The sequence below is a fragment of the Miniopterus schreibersii genome (assembly GCF_964146895.1).
Source record: "Miniopterus schreibersii genome assembly, chromosome: 16".
Taxonomy (NCBI): domain Eukaryota; kingdom Metazoa; phylum Chordata; class Mammalia; order Chiroptera; family Miniopteridae; genus Miniopterus; species Miniopterus schreibersii.
Genome location: NC_138116.1, coordinates 8,775,154 through 8,800,553, shown reverse-complemented (window position 1 = coordinate 8,800,553; position 25,400 = coordinate 8,775,154). Strand labels below are relative to the sequence as shown.

General features: G+C 38.8%; 1 protein-coding gene across 1 annotated transcript; it reads right to left on the bottom strand.

The window, feature by feature from the left end:
• Positions 1-9,028: 9,028 nt before the first annotated feature.
• Positions 9,029-25,342, bottom strand: NOL11 (nucleolar protein 11). The gene is made up of 18 exons (XM_081161779.1): positions 25,111-25,342; positions 23,669-23,782; positions 23,208-23,264; positions 22,033-22,181; positions 20,019-20,076; positions 19,332-19,476; positions 17,570-17,764; positions 16,252-16,328; positions 14,992-15,115; positions 14,245-14,333; positions 13,066-13,140; positions 12,431-12,615; positions 12,156-12,281; positions 11,774-12,004; positions 11,109-11,187; positions 10,515-10,607; positions 9,655-9,762; positions 9,029-9,485 (listed from the first exon to the last, which is right to left on the bottom strand). The coding sequence occupies exons 1-18, from the start codon at positions 25,249-25,251 to the stop codon at positions 9,369-9,371; spliced, it is 2,163 nt and encodes a 720-aa protein (XP_081017905.1). The 5' UTR covers positions 25,252-25,342; the 3' UTR covers positions 9,029-9,368.
• Positions 25,343-25,400: the final 58 nt, after the last annotated feature.

The following is a 25,400-nucleotide window of genomic DNA, read 5'->3' as shown; positions in this document are numbered from 1 at the left end:
CCACGCGGGGCTTCATGGACTACAGTGAGGAAACTGATTCTAAAGACTGCAATGAGAAGTAATTGACGCTTTAAAAAAAAATTTGTGGTATAATTCACATAACATAAAACGCACCATCTTAATGTGTGCTCCCTACTCCTCCCTCCACCTGGCCCACCCTAGGCAGCCATTAATTTGCTTTCTGTCTCTACGGATTTGCCTAACATTTCATATAAATGAAACCATACACTATATGGCCGTTTGAGACTGGCCTCTTGCTTGGCGTAACATTTTCTAGGTCCATCAGTGCATCATTACAAGCCCTTTAAAGGGCATGTGTGAAGCACTCGGGTTTCCGTTTCAGCGTCACTTTCACTGCTGTGGAGAGAGTGCCCAGGAGGGAAGCCAGAGTGTAAGTGGCACGTGAGCTGGGAGCGTGACAGTGGGGAGGTGGGGGAAAGATGGCTGCAGTGGTAATGGAAAAGGGGGCATGTTTGAATTATTTTATAGGTAATGTCGACAGGACTTGCTGATGGATGGGCGGTGAGGGAGGGGTGGCGCCAGGTCCCCAGGAAGTCCGGGGCACAGGAAACAGGTGTGTGGGGGGGTCAAGAATTCTATTTTGGGTATGTTAAGGTTGAGACAGCTAATTGGAGATGTTAATTAGGTGGTGGAAACTGGAATCTGGGAATTAGTGGTAAAGTCAGAGCTGGAGTTAAAAACTTGAGGGTCATCAGCCAGAAGATTGAGTCTAAATCCAGGGGAATATGTGTCAAATGACATGCATTATAATAAAGCGATTCGCATCCCCAAGGGTGACCGGAGCAGGTCGGGGAAATCCCGTCCCTCAGCTCCCGGCTAAAATCAGAATATTCTGCATTTGAATGAGTACTCAGCAGCATCCACAAGGTCTGTATTGAGAGGCACCAACCTCACTCAACAGACCTCTTTGCATTTCTATTGCCACTTCAGCCAGTCAGTCGAGACCGGGGACTCTCACTGTGGGTGTTAACTTCCTTTCTATAAGAAAACAGACCAAGAGGGAGAGTGGGATCTAGGTCTTGCCTCCAGTTAAAAATGCTCTCTGTTCATGGAGATCACATGCACTGAAGAAATGAAACATATACACAGCCATAACATGTTCCGATGTTGCTATGCTTTCAAGTGATTTAACCCTCCCGGGGCAATCCATACTCCATAACTCCTTCCAATTGTTAGCAATTGGGTGGTTATCCCAATTGCTAACAAAAGGTGTTTGGGAGGAGTCCTATAACCAAGCCACACACTCGACCAAGCAGGTCCAAGTTTGCTCAAATAGCAACTGGGCCTGGTCCGCACCTCAGGGTGGCAGCAGTGGGCAGGGAGGGAAGATGGACACTTCCAGCAATTGTCTCCTTTGTTTTCTACACCTGTTTATGTCCATCACTGTAAATCACAAGTGCAGGAACTCAGGCAAATGAGACAGAGGCTCAGGAGGAAGGAAATGTACTTGAACCTTCACGTCCTGAACTGTAGTCCTTTTGCTGAACCAGCCCTTTAGCCAGCAAGGGGCACTCACGGGCAATAATAAATCACTGGCACTGGAGTTTCCTGGTGGTTCGCTGCCAGCAATTTCAGGGCAGAGGGCTTTGTTTCTTCATCTCCTGGCCCTGGCTGGTCCCCTCACCCATTCAACAAATGAATGCCTGCCAGGAGCCTACCCTGACCTAGGGCTTCTCAACAGAGAAGACAGGAATTCTGCCCCATGGAGCCTAAATGAACAAAAAACAGACTGATAAGTAAAACAGGGCATGCCAAATAGTGAATCACTTCTGGGGGGAAATGAATGAGGGAAAGATATTAGGGAGTGCCATCACGGGTGTAGAAGGGAGGTATTGTAATTTCCTGTTGGGAGCTCAGGGAAGGCTTCCTGAGGTGACACTTGAGCACAAACCCCAAGAAGGTGCAGGAAGAGGGCACTGGGAAGAAAGAATAACGTAAACAATGGCAGGGGCAGGACAGCAGGTGAGGTCAGGAAGTGGAGTGAGGACGCCAGCCTGTGGGTTGGAAGAGAAGACTGATAAGGTTCGTCTTCCTTTTGTAACAGGCTCACTCCACCTGCGATGTTGAGAGCGGACTGCAGGGGGCAAGGATGGAAGCCAGGAGACTGCTTGAGAGGCTTGGGCGCCGATCCGAGAGAGACAGAAAGATGGCTTAGGCCAGAATGGTAGTGGTGGCGATGCCACCAGGAGTGAAAACTAAAAAAGCCATGCTTTCAAATCAAGACCACGAGATGCCACCTCACACCTACAAGAATGGCTGCTATAAAAACAAAACCAAAACAGGAAGTGTTGGTGAGAATGTAGAGAAATTGGCTCCCTTGCAGACTGCTAGTGCGAATGTAAAATGGTGCAGCTGCTGTGGAAAACTGTATGGCAGCTCCACAAAATATTGAAAATGCGAGCTAGCAATTCCACTTCTGGGTATGATATTGTAGGCAGTCAGCCATGAGCAGGGTAGGAACCCCAGGTATGGAAGGAAGATCGCCAGGGAGGAAAGCCCTGGGTGCCCAGCAATGGACAATTTTAAGGTGGAACCTCACCCCAGGGTGACCTTGCCTCCCCTAGCATACATCTGGACATGCAGTTTACACCCCCTCAGAGAAGGAACAAGGGGGCTGGAGGGTCAGGTGGACAACCTCTCATCTTAGGTCAGGTTTCTTCTCTTAGGTAAAGGAGTAAGGAACCATAATCCTTTGGTTCCTTACTTAGCTTCTTGTTTGTGGGAATTTCTCCTCCATCTTGTAGTTATTTCCTGTCCAAGGTGTCTTCTCCAATCATTCAGCAATTATTTAAGGGCAAGTCCTCTGTGCCATCTTCATATTTCACCTGCTAACAGCTCCTAACAGAGGTAGATCCCTGCCTATTAACTGAACCATAATCCAATCTGCCATGACTCCAAGGTCTAATAAGCCCTTTAGCCAAACACCTACGGTGCTAATTAATGTTTTCCTCAGGGTCTTAGTACATTTGCACAGAATTTAAAATATTAATACTTTTTTTTTTTTAAACTTGACTTGGAGCCCGAACATTGCCACGGAGGGGCAGGCAATCTTCAGTTAATCGCTCGGCTTCTCAAGCACTTTCAGCACCACATGCAAATCAGTGCCAGGCAAACATTTTCAACCCAGCTACAGATGAGGCAGGCTGTCTCTATGTGAGTCTCTCCCATTAAAAGTATCCCTTTGATCAAAAAGAGACAAAGCATTGATAATCTAAAAAGTTCCCCACGACCTTCTGTCTACTACATAAAGAAAACCACAGCAGAATTCTTTTTTAAAAAAACAGCAGAGCCCAGTTGGGCGTGGCTCAGCGGTTGAGCATTGACCTGGGATCCAGGAGATTGAGGTTCAATTCCTGGTCAGGGCACATGCCCGGGTTGCAGGCTTGATCCCCAGTCTGGGGCATGCAGGAGGCAGCCGATCAATGATGACTCTCTCATCATTGATGTTTATCTCTCTCTCTCTTCCTCTCCCTTTCTCTCTCTGAAATCAATAAAAATATTTAAAATAAATAAGTAAATAAATAAAAAATAAAAACCAGAGATTTGAAGAAAAAGTGACTATAAGATTTAGAGATCAGGTAAGAAAACTGACCCTCAAACATTTCCAGGGCATTCCACCCTACAGCAAGTGCAATCAGGCATTGCCCATAGAAGCATTTCAGAGAAATATATAGCCGTAAGAATACAAAAGAAAACAGCACACCTATTAAAGGTGTAGGCATTGACAAAACTTTGAAATATGATCAATTTAAACACATGCATAATATAAGCACATTTCTATTAAATTATACTTATGGTATCCTGAAAGGATTAAATAGCTTATTTTTAAATTGTACACTGCAATAGAAAGGAACCAGAATCTCGTAAAGTTTCTAGGTCCAAATACCAATTTGGAGGAAATTATGAATTCAGAAGAACATGAAAAATGATACTACAGAGAAGGAATCAGCCTAACCCAGACTGAAAATTCTATAGGACAAATCACCTAACTTCTTTCACAAGTAAATGCAAGAAAGAAAAAAAACAAGAGAGATGGTAAGGGAACTTACAGATTAAAAGTCATGAGACTGATCAACCATTACCACAATGTGTAAACTTTACCTACCCTGATTCAAATAACTTGTAAAAATAAGTAAGTGAAATATTCAGATAAAATTATCTGATGTCTGCGATAATATAGGAAGGGGAAGTGAGTGGGGGTATAGATGAAACAGTATTGGGAAAATACTGGTAAATGCGCAAGCTGGATGATACATACATGGCATTCATTATACAGCTGGCCCTTGAACAACATGGGTTTGAACTGCACAGACCCCCTTATACATGGATTTTTTTCAAGAAATACCTCTACTGTTTTTAATCTGCCATTGGGGACCTGCAGATGTGGAAGGCTGACTGTATGCACTGATCTACAACATCTGATATAGGGGACTTGAGCATCTGCGGATTTTGGTATCTGTGGAGGGTCCTGGGACCAATCCCTCAAGGATACCAAGGGACAATTTAAATTTTGGGGGAGTCAAAAGTTATACAAGGATTTTCAACTGTGTGTGGGGGTGTCAGCACCCCAAACCCCTACGTTGTTCAAGGGTCAACTGTACTCTTCTGTCTACTTTTGTATGTTTGAAACTGTCCATAATACAAAAAAAAAGAAAAAAGAAAAAAGAGGAAGAACTATAAAGTAAACTATAACTATAAAGCAACAGTTTAAGAATATATAATCAGGTAGGGTCTTTGTGAGCTTAAATTAAAAGTTTTGCTGGCTTTTGCAATTACTACGTTTGTATCCACCTTTGCTGCACCTAATTTTTTATTTCTATTATACTATTTAATTGTACACTTCTCTTTGCTTGAAAGGCAGTGTATGAATAAATTAAAAGCTTTATACCCAAAGCTATAGAAGCCTTAACCTTCCTGACATTCCTAAGGGAATCATGTACCAACCTGTTGAAAATGGTTTTTCATTTTCATTTTCTAGTTTATGCTACTGAATATTACATGCTACTGCCCAACTCAGTAATGAAAACAGGGTGCTGACGGTCTGTGCAAATCCAAGAGCATTTCAAGTATGTACTTGAAGTTCTCCAAGTTAATTATAAAGTAGAATAAAACATCTATACACTAACTATACCTTACCTGATGTACAACTTAAAATATAAGACAGTCAACAGTAAAATAAAAATATCCAAATAAACCAGAAGAAATAAATGTTGTAAGCCTTGTGATCTGACTATATTAACATATAACAAATTTGGCCCGGGCAACCCAAAACATACAAATTCATCCGGAAATTAAAAGTAGCCAAGGATAACTGGATTCACATGAAATTAAATTTTAGACAAGAAACTCAAGTTATTAATTTATGAGGATTATAGGAAACTGTCATTACCTCATCACCTCTCACACGAAGGTATATGTGTGTGTTTCTGGGGGAGCAAATCAATATCAATTGCTTTGTGAGTATAGAAAGGAAAGATACTTTTAAAAAAAATTTCCTCTTGGCCCCTGGCTGGAGTGGCTCAGCTGGCTGAGTGTCATCCTATGCACTGAAAGGCTGCTGGTCAGATTCCCGGTCAGGGCACGACACCTAGGTTTGGGGTCCCGTCTCCAGTCAGGGTAGTACAGAGGGCAACAGATCAGATGTTTCTAACACTGATGTTTCTTCCTCTCTCCCTTCCTCTCTCTAAGCATGTCCGGGGCTGAGGATTAAATATACATACATACAGATATATTTTTTTCCCTTTGGCAACAATGTAGACGTCCCTTTTCTGGTCTGGGTTTTTTGTTGTTGGTTTTTTTTTTTGGTTTTGCAACAAGTTGTCCATGAAGTCTACATTGTTCTGCAGATACCACTAAGTTTTTTTCTCTCTGATTCATTCTTTCAACTTTAAACTTGGACTAATTTACTTTTATCTTTTCCAGACTTAAACTATCTCAATCTTGATTCCATGCCCTGGCCACCACCCAAGGTATTCTGTGTTTGATGAGACAATTTGCTAGGTCTTAAAGTAATAATGCTCTCTACAAATCTACAACTCATGTCATACTTAGAATCTATCACCTAATCTTTTAAGCGTTATATAGACGGCATCCATTTATTATCTCATGGTGTTCCTGTAAACTATATCCCGGGGGGGGGGGGGGCTACTGCAAAGCAGGTGTTTTCTTACATTAAATTAAACTGTAATTAGGAGTTATATTCCTAAAATTGAACACCAAATTACAGATATGACTAGCCATGGTGCTGGTTAAGAGGCAGCACTGTGTAGGGGTTAAGAATAACGCTGGAGCTAGAATGCCTAGGTTCAAATCCTGATATGTACTACACTAGCTACGTGAACTTGGAAGGTTCAATTTCCTCAACAGCAAACCCTACTTCATGGGATGTTCAGCAACGTTGAGTATTAAATCAATAAATATTTGTCAAGTATTTAGAACAATGGCTGGCACATAGTATTACACAACCTAATATATTATATAGCAGTAAAGTAAGCTTAAATGATAAGTACACAAATGTGCATCTGTTTTTTAGCATGTGACCTAAACTAATAGGGTAACCTTAACAGACACTTATTTAAAACCCACTTAATAAGAGTACATTGCCTTCTTAGAGGTGAAAAGGCTCTGGGAGGTAACTTAAAATGATGCCATTTAAAAAAGTTGTCCAGAATTTTGAATAGTTTTTTCAAGAAATTCGCCTGCAGCAAACAAAACCTTTCCAAATATACCACTGATTTGGGTAAGCTTTCAAAAATGTCCCAAAATAATAATGAAGATGATTAAAGGAAGTGGAATAGAATAATCTAAAGTCACATTTCAGCTTTGCTAGTACAAAGCTGTGGGAACTGGGTAGGACACTTAACATTTATGAATAACCTGTTATGCCTTTTCAGCTCTAGTTTTCTGAGTCTGACACTTTGTTTTAAGAATCAAAACATATCAACTGTATAAAAACATGCTGTTAAAAAAATTTTATTGACTGGTCAGGGGGGAGGGGCGGAGAGAGAAAGAGAGAGAAACATCGATTTGTTTTCCACTTATTTACGCATTCATTGGTTGATTCTTGTATGTGCTCTGATGAGGAACTGAACCTGAAACCTTGGCATATTAGGATGACACTCTAATCCCCTGACATACCTGGCCAGGGCAAAACATGTTTTTGTGAAAACATTAAGTGAAAAAAAGTAGACCACACATTACATTAAAACTATTTGTTATAATATTCAAATCTGTGAAATAGTTCTGTTCACTTATCTGCTCATCCATCTACAGATTAGAAAGCAGAAGAGATGAGAGTGGTGGCTACGAGGCACAACATTCCATTTGAGAGTGAAATTTATGCCAAAACAATTTTATAATTTACAACCACAACCACCAAAGAAATAATTGATCCATGCAAAAATTATCAGTGGATCTAAAACCACTGTTGGGAGGTATATTTAGGAATAGGATATTTATACAATCTCAAAGATATACACGGCTACCTATGAAGTACAAAAGAAAAAGGTACCTTTAGAGCAAGGCAACCTGGTAAACACTATCTTAACTAAGTGACATAATTTAACATCACCAATGATGGGACAACTCACATCAATGCCTCTTGATGCTGGGCCTTCTCTGGAGCATTGTCGTGAAAATGATTAATCTGAATCTAACCATGTGGAAACGACAAATCCAAATTGAGGAACATTCTGCAAAATAAATGGCCTACATTCTTCAGAAATGCAATATCCAGGGAACTGTTCTAGATTAAAGGAGATTTAAACAACATGAAAACTAAATGCAATGCACAACCTTGAATGAATTTTACGGGGGAAAAAGACCAGCTATAAACATATTACTGGGACAACAGTGGAAATGTGATTAAGGACTACAATCGCTCTAAACAGTATTATATTAATATTAATTTCCTAAATTTGATAATTGCATTGAAGTCACATGAAATAATACTCTTGCTTTAGAGGATTAAACTGAAGTATTTATGGGATTACACTGAATTATGGGATTAATCTGGATATTTGCAAATAACTCTCAAACGATTCAGTAAAAACGATAGCAGCAAAACAAATATGATAAAATGTTACCAATATGTAAATTTAGGTCAAGGATATATGGGTATTCACTGTTTTTTTCTTGCAATTTTTTTTAAGATTAAAATTTTTTACAAAGAGCTGGGCAAAAAGTCCATCTTAGTTTTAAAATTTTATACATGAACCACAACAAACTCCATTTGGAAGGAGACAGAAAGCAAACAAATGCCCAGTTTAAGTAGTAATGACAACCCACGTCTACATCTCCCTCAGAACACAAAGTTCACAGCAGGAAATCATTTCCGAGATGTAGAACTTAAGTCTAAAGAACAACTCTTTTTATTACTTTATAGATGTTACTATATGTAATCAGAAACACAACTGAGATATTTAGTGTTTTAAAAAATAAGTCTAGAGGCAGACGATACACTATGTGTGAACAGAGTTATTTACTTTCCAGAAAAAGTAACTATTGCAAACCTTCAGGATTATTACCCCATAGTTGGACAGATAGGCTTCACTGTTCAATAACTTTATTGAGTAATCATTTACTGAACACCGATTATGTGTCAGCGGCTCTGTGCTTAGTGTAAAGAAAAGGGAAGACACAGCCTTGCCTTGAAGAACCCAGTCGGTAGCTGTCTCTTGTCAATTATATCTCAATTTTTTTAAAAAGTCTCTATATGTCCTAATAAACTGTTTTTTTCTATTCAGTAATGTTTTTATAACCTAAATTATCAATTAAAGAGAGAGGTAATCTGAGAGATAATGTATAAAAAGAGGCATTGTTCAGCGCCTAGGTGGGTAAAAACGGTTAGTGGAAGTAGGTAAAGAACAGGAAACAATGGTCAAAGATAGCAAGTGCCTGTCCAAGCACAGTCCCAACCTGCGTGTGGAACTGACCTCTGCTGTCACCATGAGCACAGATGAACTGGGACAGCTTCTAACTCTGACAAAACTACATTCTTCTTACAATCACTGTTTCAATGGTGATATTTTTATTAAAAGATTTAAAACACATGGTAAGAAATTAGACTTTTATAAGTATCACAAATAAGTTTACTTAAAATTAGTTCAGTTACACATTTTTTAAAAGTTTCAGAACCTTTCCCCACCAACGTCCATAAACTAGGATAGGTTTGCATGAAACCTGGTCCAACCTAGGAGCATCAATAAGTGATGGTCCAGGTACTCTCTGACACATTTCTCTTGTCACTGAGACAGTCACAAACAAAACATATCTCTTGCCTGGATGAGTAGGAAGAATTCACTTTTAAAAGAGCTTCATAAAACGTCTATGAGAGAGAACTAGTAGTATCAGAAGAGTTCCAGCACTTCGATTGAATATAATTCTCTATTATTCTTTTCTTGATTCAATTTCTGTAGCTCACGAAAACTTACTTCAATCTTGTTGAGTTCGGAACAAATGCATATCTAAAGGAAAAAGTTTCATAGTAAAATAACTTTTACTAAAACTTCTACGTATGCATAAGCCCTCAATGATTACTTATAACTATTCCATGAAAAAAATTTAAGAATCAATTATAATTTAGGTGATACCTGGGTAAAAACAGAATTTAGTATATATCAAATAATCACACACCTGAGATTTCACAAACTTGTAAAGACTTAACAGTAGCCTTTTTGCTTCTGGTATCATTACCACAACAGTAAAATTAGCATCTAGAAGTAGGCATATCCAATCCATAATCTAGAGGTAAACAGGAAAAGTAAAGTTAAGATTTTAAATTTAATTTTAGGTTAATTCATTTAACAAAATCCATGATTATATCAAACAGTTATGAAAACATAAATCTTCCTTACAAATATCTGAAAATTTTAGAGATAAAAATTTCTCAACAATATAAACAGGCTTTTTTCTGCTTTTTAAAACCTCACTGAGGGTATTTTTCCCATTGATTTTTAGATAGTGAAAGGGAGGGGGGAGGAAAGAGAAACATCGATGTGAGAGAGACCCATCGATTGGTTGCTTCCTGTACGAGCCTTGACCAGGGCGGGGGATCAAACCTGAAACCCAGGCAGGTGTCTTTAACCGGGAATCAAATCTGAGACCCTGGTCCTGCAACCTTGGGATGACCTTCTAAACAACTGAGCTATCCAGCCAGGGCTTCATTCTCTTATTCTTAAGAGATTATTAGGAGGATACTTATCACCCTCTTCAAATGAGGCTAAGGAAATTCTTGAAAAGGGTCACAATAAAGAGTCAGGGATTAAAGACAAATTTAAGTTCTTTAGTGTAGAATTATAACTTTAAAAATCTATCTACCAAACTGAAAGATCCTCTCGACCTCCCACTCCAGTGGTTTGTATATAGGGTGATGGAGGAAGTTCATATGGACTAGGAGACAAGAAATTGATTACTGAATTCGTTTCTGACACTACATGTAAACTTTTTAAACAGATTTTATCCAGCACCAAATAAAAATAAAAAAGCAATCTCACCTGGTTCAGGGTTGGAGGGTGTATTCCAGAAAGAGTCATAGTAGCATTTTCACTACACTTCAAATAAAGGAAATACAAATACTGGAGAAATAGCTGGGTGGGGAAGAAAAAGGACAATTTATTACTTCGATGGAGATATGTTCTCTATATGTAAAGCTAACAAAAAGACTGGAAGGACTTTTAAGAGGCTACTGAATTTGACTGAGGACACAAAAATGAATAAAACTGCAGTCCCTGCTATCAATGAGGAAAGGAGTTTGCCTGGTTTGGGAGGGTAGGTAGGGAGCTTATTGTTTATAAATAATAAGCTGAGAACAGGGAATCCTTCTCTGGGAAACTCTTTTTATAGTTTCTACTCATTTATAACTTAGATGGATTCACCTGGCCTTCAGGCTTGGCATCAGAACCACGCCAAGGTCTGCCAACCGGAAGTCTCTCTAGTCTCCTAAGCACAATTTTCACAATAAGGGCTGGGAAACGTTCCTCTTGTTCACATGAAGTTGATAACCTTTCTAACACCCTAAAAGCTGGTTAGAAGGAAGCCGCAAATTTAAACCAGAGATAAGATTCTATAGGATTCCTAAGAACACTTACAGTGATATGTTGTGCTGGGATGTCTTTCAAGTGAGGCAGAAGAAATGTTTCACTATATGCTGAATGAAGAATTGCATTTCTACTTAGGAATAAAGGAAAATCTTATGGCAATAAATGAGAACTTTTCTACCAAAATTATGAATAATTTCCTTTTCTAATCATTTTTAAAAATTTATATGCCAGTTTTACTTTCCTGTAAGAGTTCTACCACTGATCACTCAAGATTGGTATTTATTTAGAATACCAACTTTAGATTGACAGAGGCTCTACCTCAGTATAGCTTCTTACATAAGTAACAGGTTTAAGTAAGTTGTTTCAATGTAGCAATGAATATAACCCATTTTTAAGCCAAAACTTTAAGAAAAACAAAATCCGCCCTGGCCAAGTAGGTGAGTTGGTTAGAGCATCATCCTGACATGCCAAGGTTGTGGGTTGGAGCCCTAGTACATACAAGAATTAACCAATGAGTGCATAAATAAGTGGAGCAACAAACTGATGTTTCTTTCTCTTTCTCTAAAATCAAGTTTTAAAAAAATTAAAAAGAAAAAAAAACACACCAAAAACCCCCAACACTTTAAATTATCTAATTACTCCTTAGCTATTGCTGGGCATTTGACTATACCCCCCAAAAGGGAGAATACAAGGGAAACTGTTTCAAAGGATACAGCAGAGCTGCTCTTTTTGGTATCACAGGGCACGAAGTGGTCTCCTCTACTGTGTTCTGAGGCTTTTCATTTAACTCTTTATCACAGTTACTGCAGTTTTCTTCTTCAGGACTGAAGCCATTTTGAAGAATTCCAGTTTGCTCTTCCATCTTCTCATCTTGGACAACATCACTGTAGTCAGAAACTGACTCCATATTGACATCTGTTTCTTGAAGACTGTCATCACCAATGCTATCATGTTAATTGAGAGCAAGAAAGTCTTATTACTCTTTGATCTTACTGGAAAAATTTTCATTTCCTAAGCATTCAAAGTTTTAGAAATCAAGTAACATAATAGATTAAAAATGCAGTGAAGGAAAAAGACTATCAGCTTCTAACTTACCTCAAGAATATTTTTAAGCAAGCACACGTGACTGCTTCAGGAATGTCAGGGAACTGCTGTAGACAGAGCTGTAACATCTGTACATCTGTCCTTTCTAAGGCAACCTCCATTAAGCCGGGGCACAAGCTAAGAAAAGAAAACATGTATCATCTTTGTGTATTAAGAAAAATCTCAACTGCAAATAATTTATAAGCTTTTTCAGAGTATGAAAATCAGAACTGTAAAAAACAAGGTCAAAAAAAGTTATGCACAAAACTTGGTGTACAAATGTTTACCTGTAAGAAAGCACACGCATTTGGACAAGCTGCATCAGAGAGTTCCGGGGATAAAATGATGGCTCTGTTTTACATCTTTCCAGAAGTCCTATCACTACGTCCCCAATAACAGTATGAAAATCAGGTGTCCGCTTAGTAGCCAAAAATTTACGTAGTTCTATTTCAATGTGTTTTTCTGAATCTTTCTAAAAGGCCAGAAGTAAAGAGTTTAGTCTAGAACATTGTCATTGTAAACTTAAGTTTCCTAGCTCGACATTTTCTTATGTCACTAAACAGCATTCATGCATTCCCGTGAAACTGGGTTGACACCACAATTTGCTGCCAAAAGACAAAAGGCAAAGGAAAAAAAACAACACATCTGAAGGGTTTAGAATTCAAAATTTTTAGGAGGCTAAATTACAAACATATTCAATGCAAAGTTGAATGAGATATTAATGAGGGAACCACTATCACACAAAATGCTTAGTGAGTCAAATAAGCCAAAGTATTAGATCACTCTGACAACCTTAAGATACGATACAAAAGTTAACTACAGCTATAAAAATGATCATAAAAATAAGAGAGTAAGAAAGTAAATAGGATTTTTTTTAATCACTTGAGTTGATTTTCCTTATTTCTAATATTTTTTCACTTACCTTTATGGTTGATAAAAGTTGTTTGGACGCTGGAACCTCTGGTTGTGCATTTGCTTCAATTTTCCTTCTCCTTAACTGTAATTAAGTAAGTTGATCAGGGTCTCAAAACAATACAAAAGCTCCAACACACATTTAGAAGAATATAGAGAGACTAGCAAACTCACATTCTAATCACAAAGGTTTCTTTAATAGTTTAATTTTGTTACAGTGAAAAGCGGGTTTATTTCAACTTTTTTTTTTTTAATATATCTTTGTTGATTTCAGAGAGAGAAAAGGAGGGAGAGATGGAAATATCAATGATGAGAGAGTCATTGATCGGCTGCCTCCTGCACGCTCCCAACTGGGGATCGAGCCCGCAATCGCCTGGATCCTAGGTCGACGCTCAACCGCTGAGCCACGCCTGGCCGGGCACAACTTTTACCTTAAATGTCTTTAACATGTTTTTATTTTAAAAATATTTTATTTATTGACTTTAGAGAGAAGAAGAGAAGGGAGGGGGAGAGGTGAGAGGGGAGAGGGGAGAGAGGAGAGGGAGAGCGGGAGAGGGGAGAGGGAGGCGAGAGGAGACATCAATGTGTTGTTCCACTCATTTATACCTTCACTGGTTGCCTCTTGTATGTGTGTCCTGAACAGGCATTGAACTCATAACCTCAGGAGGATGCTCTAACCAACAGAGAAACCCAGCCAGGGTAGTTTTTTGTTTTTTAAACACAAAATAAAATCTTTTTTAAAAAATATATCTTTATTGATCTCAGAGGGAGGAAAGGAGAGGGGGAGAGAAAGAGAGAAACAATGATGAGAGAGTCATTGATCGAGCCCACAACCTGGGCATGTGCCCTGACTGGGAATCGAACCCTGATCGCCTGGATCCCAACCGCTGAGCCACGCCCGGCCGGGCACAAAATAAAATCTTTATACTCAGGAAATATTACTACTAATTGTGAATTGGTCAATTTTGACACCTGGATCTTACCCAAAAACATGCCCATAAAAATTAAGTACTAGACTACGTGTGTCATTTTTGGATAAATGCTATCGGGTTACAAAGTTCAAGATTTAAATTGCCTTGTAAATAAGATCAAAGCTGTTGAGAGTTGTATAGATATGAATCATTAAAATTCAGCCTTTTTCCATTTTATAATATTTCCACTAATATTTGTATTTGACTACCAAACTTACAATTCTCTTCGACGGCTCTGAGTTCTGGTATCCAAGTCCACATTCCTGGCAGGTTTCCCAATTTACAAAATGAGGCACAGCGTGAGTGCCTAAGAAGATACATAATACACAATTTCTAGAATTCTTTGACCTAGGTATTTACCCAAACAATCAAAGAACAACAACAAAACAACCACTCATGCACAATTCAAGAGAGGCTTTAAAGTCCATTTAACCCCAGATCAGTAAGTCACAGTATAGTAAAATAAAAGTCTATGCGCCCAGCAACATTAAGCCAACTGATGAGACCATTGGTAAACGAGGGCGGGCAGAGGCATTAATGATTTTATCTGGGGGACTCTCTCACTGACCCAAACATTAGAACACTGGAATTCAAAACCACTGTGTAGCTTTTTTTTTTTTTTTAAATATATCTTTATTAATTTCAGAAAGAGGAAGGGAGAGGGAGATAGACAGAAACATCAATGATGTAAAAGGCATTGATCAGCTGCCTCCTGCATGCCCCCCCACTGGGGATCGAGCCTGCAACCAGGGCATGTGCCCTGACCAGGAACTGAACAGCTATCTCCTAGATCATAGGTCGATGCTCAACCGCTGAGCCACTTGGGTCAAGGATATGTCAATAATCAGTGGCAAATTTAAACATTAAGAACAGGCTCTATAAATTGATGGTTGTAGAAATCTACATATCAAACTGTAAGTTAAAAAAATGGTTTATAGTAACAAAACAAACTAATAAGTTCCTACCTGGATCTTGACTATGCTTGAGTTTTCCAAGGGCACCCGCTAATGACGAGACTTCACACTTGTATGGAATCACTGTGAGAAATTTTCCATGTAGCATAAACAAATGTTCCCCATAATACCAGAGCTACAAAAAAAGTTATCAAAAATGTAATCATTTTTTCCTCTTCTATGATCTGATTCAACAAAGTCATATGCCTTATAACAACTTATGGTGTCAGCAATCTTAATAAAACACAAAAGGACATGATAAAATTGAGCAACTTTCCAGAATAATCTCATGTACAACTTATTAATTGGGTAGGTTCACATAGCTCTTATTTTTGCCTAGGTCTGAATGAAGCATAAAATTTAAAAGATACTATCGACTCATAAAAACATGATCAATGTATACATTAAGTGTTTAATACTGTCACTATTACACATCTATTAACATGATAATTACCAAGTTTATTGTAACATGGGCACACTGTAATGATGTAGTAAGTAAAAAAGGTAGAATTTAACAGAATCTAATGATTTCAATTGTAAAGCTGTAAAAATGAAACAGGTATATCAACAAAAAGCTCAAAGGAACATGGGAATCAAAACTAACTTCGTTACAGCAGTGAAACTGTGAGTGGTTAATTTGATTAAAATTATGTTTAAATAAATTAGAATTACATTGTGTGCTGAGAGATCTAGTCTCCTCATTCTATAACTACAATTATCAATAAATCCTATTATACTGATATACGTGTGAATATTCATTTATTAAACAACCTGTACTCACTGAACACTTTTGCTAGACACTGGACACAACGGAGAAGAAACAAGGACCCTGCCTCAGGAAGTTTACAGTCTAGTCTTTTTAAATAGTAATTCTTTGAGTGTTCCTATGTAACTCCAGGATATTGTTTAACATATAAACTAAGAGACTAATTTATTAGGAAAAGCAACATATAACAGGGTATATGTTTTGAACTATAACAGGGTATAGTTCAAAATACAAACAGAAAAAGACCAAATCAACGAACGAGCAGCTAAAACCAAAGTTCTTTTATTGACCAGCTAACCGCTCTCTCTAATGACTAAAACTAGCTACAATTCAGTCTCATATAAGGAAACTATAAAACAGCCAAGTTAAAAATAATCTTTCAGGTAAAAAAACATTTCTTAACTTACTTTAATCAAAAACTGCCAAAATATTTAGATCAAAAAGGTCTTTTCATTAGGCACAAAAATAACTGAGTTTGAAAAAAATCTCCAAGTGCAAAAACTTACTTGACCACTGGTACCCTGTGGCAATTCTTTTGAAATCTGCAGTGTTTGAAATTTTGTGTTCCATATGGAGAGGCATTCTGTAAAAGAAGAGAGAAATCCAGAATAAGTCCCAACAATAAATAAGTATATAATGCACTGTTGGGGAACAACGTGAGAGTCACAGTTAAACACACAAGTCCTGCTTTATTAAGTATAAAAAAGAGTAATGACAACAGTGACTGCCACAGAAATTCAAAGGAACTAGACCTCACGAAAAGGAGAAATGGACATGTGTGGGGGCAGGGCATATATAAGACATCTGTGTTCTTTCCCCTCGATTTTGCTGAGCCTTTAACTGCCTAAAAAAAGTCTTAACAATAACAATATGCTGATATAAAAAGGTCTCTATGATATCTCAGGTAAGGTAAAATTCTAAGAGTGGTTATTGGGGTTTTTAGAGCCAGGACTTAAGAGGGGTGAGGCACATGGCACAACAGTGTCAACCTGCTTGAGCTGAATCCTAGTTCACTGCTTAGTCACCCAACACCTTTGTTTCCTGACTTGTGAAATAGGGATTATAACAGGAGGACAACATGATACAAATAATGAGATAATTTAAGTAAAGTGCCTGGCACACAGCTATGCTATCACCAGTAGCTCCTATGAGTAAGAGAAACGTAAGAACAAAGCACACAGGTATGGATGGTCCTATCATGTTGGTAGTCAACAGGGAGCCTGGCCCGAATAAAGCAGAGGGTTCTTGCTCTGAAGTCAGGACAAGAGATGGGAAAGGGCATGGGGTCTAGAATGGGAGGAGACCTGAAAGCTAAACAAGAGATTCTGAGTTTTATAGTGTAGGCTGAGTGACCCCAGTCTTGCACTGGCCAGGAACAACTGTGTCTTTCATGACAGACTCCAAGTCTGTGTGCACTGGAGGGGTGTTTGGAGGTGAGGTGATGAGGATAATCCTGTTCTGAAATGATAGAGACAAAAAAGCAAGCTAGGAGTCCCCAAATTTCAGGCTGTCCAAGTCCAGTGGATTTCTACTCTGTGTAAATGTGCCAAGCTATGAATTTAGCCTTTAGGGAAAGGCTTACCAATGTTTCAAATGCCTAAGGGCTGGCATCAACATCTGCAGTTTTTATTTCTTTAAGACATTAGTCATGAGCAAAGAGTGATACAAGGAAATGTTTTAGAAAGATTAACAAATCCAAGATGAAATCAAAGACCTATAAAGAATGAATCAGGGTAGTAACAAGTAAATGGGGGGGACATACACTAAAAGGTACACCTTGAAGAAAAAATCCAAAGGACTGCTTATTGATTGGATTTCAGTTACCCTTAGAAGCTGGCAGTGGTAGTCCCAGGACGGCTACGTGATCTTGATCCAGGACAGTGAGCGCAGCACCATTTCGAGCATTTCCAGACACTACAGTCTTGAGCAACAGTGATCTAACTACCCTCTGATTTTGATTATTTTCTGAGTCACTCGGATGTATTGGTATCAAGGTTTCATATATACACCCATCAGAGCCTGATGAAAACAAGTATTTGTTGTTCAATATTAGGTAAAGAACAGTTCTATACCTGTTATAGTTAAGCGTATGTACTAGGTTGTTTATAAGATTTTACCAATTTGATACAAGCTCCAACCAGAAAAATAAACAAATATAACAATCACGTCACTCTATGCTTTCACTTAAAGAATACACTATAAACTTAAAATGGAGGGAGGAGTATCATCAATAAAAATCTTACTAAGAAATGTCATAATAGCCAAGAAATAAAAACGGTAAATACCTGTAATAAAATATGAAAGGGGACTATGAGGGATACAGACAATCTAGTCACTGAAAGGATACATTTCTCATTTAGAAATTAATTAGCATTCTAGTCTATACATCACATTTCTTGTTACACCATCTCCCTGAAAACCATATGAAACTGCTGTTTTTCTTGGTCAACTGAATTTTGGCAATTCCCTGTAGTTCTAGGTATGTTACAGGAAGATTTTTATGACCCTCTGGTTCAGAATCCCTACTTCAATGTTCAATAAGCTAAAATATAACTTGCAAACTTCTATTTAAAAAATATGTCTTATAGGTTTGAGAAAACCAGTCCCTGTCAAGCAAAGGCATTAAACAGATTCCAGTGACCTTCTAGATATGATAAATGATGGAAGCATTTTTCTTAATAGCCATTGCCAACATTTGCAAACTGAAAAACTTCACAAAGATTTTTAATTGCAATAATATGTATATGTTTCCTAAATATTGCTCATTTCCCCCCTTAACCTTCTTAAAACAACTTTAAAAGAAGCGAAAAAATGTAGGGGGGGGAGAGGGTACCACAAAGGCACCCCCTGCCCCAGGCATAACACTGGGGTTATAGTTGAGACCATTACATAGAGGTAAACTCCAAGGCATTAAAAATATCTGCAAGCCCGGCCGGGCGTGGCTAAGCAGTTGAGCAGCGAAATAGGATCCAGGCAATCGGGGTTCGATTGCTGGTCAGGGCACATGCCTGGGTTGTGGGCTCGATCCCCAGTTGGGGGCGTGCAGGAGGCAGTTGATCAATGACTCTCTCATCATTGATGTTTCTCTCTCTCTCTCCCTTCCTCTCTCTGAAATCAATAAAAATATATATTAAAAAAATAAAATAAAAAATAAAAATATCTGTAAAACACTGGTTGGCTCAGGCCAAGAGTGCTTTGTTAGTCTCCTTATACACGTCTATCTCCATCACAGTAAATCTTAAGATTGGAAAAAAGGAATGGAGAGGCCATTTAATAACAACCTTAGATATTTTATGGTTCACTAATTATATCCAAGAACCTGGTTTATCATGATAAAGATTAAAAGTAATTTTTCCTTTTTTGTTAATGTTATATTATTTTTTTTGCTTGTGATAAATTTCAAGACATAAAAGTTATCTGCAGAGAATAACCATGACCAGACATGGCAAAGTGCAAAACGCAAAGGCATAAAGCTTGTAAGGAAACATGCAACGGGAAGTGCCACAACAGAAAACTGCAAAACCAAATCCGATCCAGTAGTATTGTTCCACTTACAATCACTGTAAACCTAAAGAAAAATACTTACTTAATGACATCAAAGAGATGAATTTCCGATCCACAGATGCACTAAAACTCTGTATATCAGATTTTTCTTCTTGTCCAAGTAACAGTGTGTATTTGCTTAAGTCACGTGAATTAAACTTTTGTACATAAGCAAAGTAATTTCCATGCTGCAAAACAGGTTATTTTGTTTTAGAAATATTCTCATTTCAGCCAACTATATTTAAATGTTAAAACTAGTTATTTCCCCATTCTCATTACTTCAGTGGGTGCTTAAAAACATCTTGTCCAATTAATTTAAAATATAAAATATTTCAGTTAGGAGTAGAAATATAGCCAGGAGGCTTTTTAGAATTTAAAAGATACAAAATAAAAAATCTTCTGAGAGAAATACTGAAGTCCAATTTTAGTTTTAAAAATAATGTGATTTTGCCTGGCCGGGTATGGCTCATCGGTTGAGCGTTGAACTAGGATCCAGGCGATTGGGGTTCGATTCCCAGTCGGGGCACATGCCCAGGTTGCGGGCTCCATCCCCAGTCGGGGGCGTGCAGGAGGCAGCCAATCAATGACTCTCATCATTGATGTTTCTCTCTCTTTCTTTCCCTTACCTTTCCTCTCTCTGAAATAAAAGATATATTAAAAAAATTAAATAGAAATAATGTGATTTTAAAATGTCACACATAATGGTCCCAGAATTAGAGATATCACTTACTTTTTCAGTAATAAAGATTAAAGCAGGATGCCTAAATACCATGAAAAACTTTGTCCACCTAAAAAAATAAAAATAAAAAGTATAAAATACCAAATCACCAGTTGAAATATACCATCAATCTAAATTTAAGAAAATGTCTTTTTTATTATGTATTTTTTAGAGCCAGAGAGATATAAGAGAACACTTAATTCAGTGTTCCAGCCCGGCTGGCACGGCTCAGCGGTTGAGCATCGGCCTATGATCCAGGAGATCTTGATTTGATTCCTGGTCAGGGCACATATCTGTGTTGTGGGCTCGATCCCCAATAAGGGGTATGCAGGAGGCAGCCAATCAATGACTATCTCATCACTGATGCTTCTATCTCTTTCTTTCCCTCTCCCTTCTCCTCTCTGAAATCAATAAAGACACATTAAAAAAAATTGTTTTTTAATTTAGTGTTCCAAACTACAGGGTGAGGAAAAGTAGGTTTACAGTTGTGGGTATGTGAAAGTTTATTCTTTTACTATTATTGTATTATTTTCCATATGAACTATAAACCTACTTTTGCCCCACCCTGTATACACCATAGAGAATTAGTAGGTATTTCTCTTGTCAAATGCCTTTTTGATTAAATGCAAATTGCTGAACTTCCCAGAGTCTTAAAGACAATAATGTGAACTGTAAAGTTTCCAAGGGGAGTGGGGTGTGAGAGAATGGAGTACTTCCCAAACTAATTGGCGCCTACACCCCTCCACCCCCACCTTTTTTTTACAGTCACTTTTGGGACAAGCATTTTGAGGAAAACATTAGGATCTCAACTGCCTTTTTAAAAAAAATATATCTTTATTGATTTCATAGAGAGGAAAGGAGAGAGACAGAGAGATAGAGACATCCATGATGAGAGAGTCATGGATCGGCTGCCTCCTGCACGCCCCCAACTGGGGATCGAGCCTGTAACCCGGGCACAACCCGGGCACGTGCCCTGACTAGAAATCAAATCCCAATCGCGTGGCTCCACTGCTGAGCGACGCCCGGCCGGGCTCAATTGCCTTCTTAAAGTAACAGCGGGAACCGAGGCACAAGAGGACAAGCGCTTGTCACCAAGGCTGCACAGCCAGTTTTGGCTATTAGAACCCAGATCCTCTACCTGTATCTTTTTTTCCAGTTGCTCACACTTTAGAGGCATCAAGGGAAGTCCAAGATACAGCTAACTGGTCATTGTCCACATGGTCACTAAGTGTAAGTCTTTGCTTTGACTTTTAGTTTAGTTTGACTCAGGCGGACCTGGAGAGGCAGCAAGTTAACTGTACAGGGAATGTATTAAAATTATGGGGATTGGAGCAATATGAAGTCATGAAATGTCCTTCTAGCATTTGGGTGCGTCATTTCCCCAGTTTTATTCCAGGATCTGGGAAAGCAGAGGGCTCCAAACACTATCATTTCACTACCAACAAGCTGCACAGTGCCTCAGGGGTAAGGGTTCTGACTATGGTAGTCAGGGCAACATGACAGAAACAAAGATTTTGTGTGCGGGGCTACCTACTTCATCTTCAAATAACTGAACATCCAGTTCTCTGGCATCAGAAGACTCCTATGATCCTAGTTTCCTCAATCATCTATCACCCTAGAGGGTTCTGAGAGATCTTATTTTGACCAAGGTCTTATAAATGGTTTTGAATTAGGCTTTTATGTTTATAAACAAAATGCTTTTTAAAAAAAATCCTCACCTGAGGATATGATTTTATTGATTTTAGAGAGAGGAAGGGAGAGAAAGAAACATCGATGTGAGAGAGAAACATCCATTGGTTGCCTCCTGTATGCACACCAACCAAGGGTCAAACCCGAAACCTGGGCATGTGCCCTGACTGAGAATTGAACCCGCAACCCTTCGGTCCACAGGACAACGCTTTAGGTAAGTGAGCCACCCAGCCAGGGCTAACCAAAATGCTTTTCAACAAAGCAATCAGTGTTATAAAAAACACGCAAAGTGCACTTTTATTTTGGTAAAAATTCACTTACAAGTATTAGAACTTACTTAATCACTTCTTCATCAGAGATGACAGATTCAATTTTCTGCTGGGGCTCTGCAAGCAAGGCCTCTAGACCACGAACAGCACCTTCCCTGAATAACACCACGGGTTCCGTCCCTTGTATTGAATGTATCCTATATACCTCAGCTGACAACTATGAGAACGTAAGAACATTTTAATTTTTATTCCAAACCAATTTCCACCTAATAGAATAAAGATATTTAGAGAAGGCTTGTTTTTAAGAACTGATTTGTTTTCATCTTGATTCAATTCTGTTTCATAACTATATATGGTTTCAAAGTCAAATCTACAACGTAAAGTACATACAGAAGTCTGACTTTTGCTCCTACTCTGTCTACCCAGCCCTCTGCTCTCCCCCTTAAGTAATCATTTTTATTCATTTTTGGTTTATCCTTCCATTGTGAGGACTACAATCAAATCTGGAGGTGAGGAGCGGTACAAATGAAGCCGCTAATGCAATTATAAGGGACTCTGGTGCTAAAGACTGATGCCATAATTACAACTATAGCCTGTAAGCCCCAGAAAAGAGGTTAACCCCATTGTATAAAATTCAGGACCGTGTTACTGCAAGGTAAATGAAAAGACTGGAGCCAGGAAACAGCAGTTAGCAGGCTAGGAGTTTCAGGGTCCAGGAAACAACTGGCATTATATCTGAATCAGCTCTATTATGAGTCACTTCTAAAATGTGCCAATTACATTCAGAGTTAGGCACTTAGAAATGGGTTAACCTAATTTGAGATCATTTTATAAGTAAGAATAAGTTAATTAATACACTTTCATTAGTAAAAAAGACAGTCACAGTTCTTAATTTTAATGCATTTATGTGCCACTCTTTTAATGTAAAATGCACAAAACTTGCAGGATTTACGTATTTTAAAGGCGGCACAGTGAATCTGTTCTCCCAAGGGACACACCACAAACATCTAAACTCATGGAAATAACTACAAACTTATCATTCAGGAATTGTTTATATTTTCTAACATGAACTCATGAACTGAGACATGTTACCAAGATATACTTGTAAGATAAATAGAATGAAAAACTAATTATAAGCTTTATTCTCACTTTCACAGATGTAGTAAGGTAAACAACTTACTGCAACGCAAATTATTCCATCTCACCAATAAGCTAATAAATATGCTGAAATCCAAAGACTTACTGTAGCTTTAAATACTTTATCCAGGTTTACATCTTCATTAGTCCACAATCTCAAAACCTTAAATTAAAACATAAAAATCAAAAAAGTATCCCAATTTTCACTGACATGTAGTAAAACAGAGTTAATAAATCAACTATTTTTTTTAAATTTTATTTTTGTTTAAAATATTACAGATGTCCCTTTTTCTCCCCAATGACCCGTTCCACCCCGTCCCACCCCCCTCCCCAGTCCCTCACCCCACCATTGTAGGTGTCCTTGGGTTGTGCATATATGCATATAAATTCTTTGGTTACTCTCTCCCCCTCCATCCCTCTGACATTCGTCAGTCTCATCTATGCTTCCATGTCATTGAATCTACTCTGTTCATCAGTTTATTAAGTTCTTTAGATTCCATGTATGAGCGAGATCATGTGATGTCAACATTTTGTGATATATATATATATAAAAGTTTTAAAACTTACCTTGTTATCATGTACAACAATATACTCTCCAGTTTGAAAGTTGCACACAGCTGGACATGTTATAATTTGACCTTGTTTCACCGACCAGCTCCCCAAAGGTTTCTGATCAGAAACCTAGTAAAATTAACATACGATATTCAAAAAGTCAATTTCTGACTATAAAAGCAATAAAATTTACAACTAAAATGACAGTATTCAACAAATTTCCTAAACAAAACAAAAAATAAGTAGTCACAAAAAAATATAAATACTGTATGATTCCACCTAAGACAGAGAGCAGAATGGTGGCTGCCAGGGGTTGGGGGAATGGGGAGTCATTGTTTACTAGGTACGAAGTTTCAGATTTGCAAGATGAAATGAATTCTGGGCACGGATGGTGGTGATGGCTGCCCAACAAGGTGAATGTACGTAATATCTGAACTGTATGCTTTAAAAAGGTGGTTTAAAGCAGTACATTTCATCATGTGTATTTTACCATAACTAAAATATAAAATACGTTTTAAAAGTAGTTAAAATGAAAATATAAACAATAGTACATTTAAAAAATTGATTCCACTGTGCCTTTGAACACAGGCATGGGAAATTAAGTAGGGCTAGGCTCATTCTCAATCCGACACTGTATTCCTAGGCAGGGACTGCAAACTCTTAAGGCCGCTTGACAGCCCAGGTAAAAACCAAGTGTCTTCAGAAGGCTCAAAACAAGCAAACAGCATAGGGAACAGTTTGCAACCTGTTCCCCAAACTTCAAAGTACATTACCTAACTTCTTAAAGACATGCAAAACTATATTCAGCAGCTCAGAAAAAAGAAAAAGAATTATTTTGTAAGAGATCACTAAAAGGAAAGCGGCTGAAAGCTGTGCCTTCGCGCTTTAGGAAGAAAAGGGGGCGGGGCGTATAGATTCCCCCGGACTCAACTCCAGGATTTTCCAGGGTGTGTAGTTTAGTTGGCAACAGATTATTCGTAATCAAGGTCCCCATGAAGATACTAAGAAAGAAAAAATCCACAAAACTCTCCTCCGAGGGAATAAGTGTATGGACACAGGGATAAACCAGTTCCCTCTGCCAGTCATCCTCTCCCGCCCAAGCAATCTCCGTTCAAACTCTTCAGCGAGAAGATGGGGTGCCAGAGACCCCAGGAGGGGATCTTAGCAAGGCCACCTCCGGAGTTTCGAAGCAAAAGCACAAGTTTGTTTTCCGAGTCTAGTCCACGTGCACGTAGACGCCCGGCAGCCTGAAACACGGAAACATGCCTCTCTGCAGGAAAACCACCAAATCATCTTCTACACTTCCTTCAGCGTTCCGGAGAAGCCAAGCCGGCTTTCCGCTAAACCCGCTCCACGATCTTTTTTTCTGAAGCCGTGAGAGACCCAAGGCTCCGGCTCCGCGCTCAGCAATGGGCTGGCGCGACAGCTGCCGGACGCTCCGATTCTACTGCCCTCACCTTATAGAGGATGACGGTCCTGCCGCTGTCCGTGACCAAAAACTGGTCTGTTTTGTCGCACTGCTCCACGCCCAGGAGCCCGTCAGGCCCGGCACCTAAGGGTACCGCAGACAACGTGAACTCCTCCTCCAGGGCTGCCATCTTGGGCAAAGCTAAGTATCGCCGCGCCTCCCTCCCGGCAGGCTTCGCGCTTTCTCTCGCGAGAACCAGGAGACACACCAAGAGAGAAACCTGCTCCGGGAGCCTGCGACCTCTGGCGGGCGTGGCGGGCGTGGCGGGCGTGCTGCGCG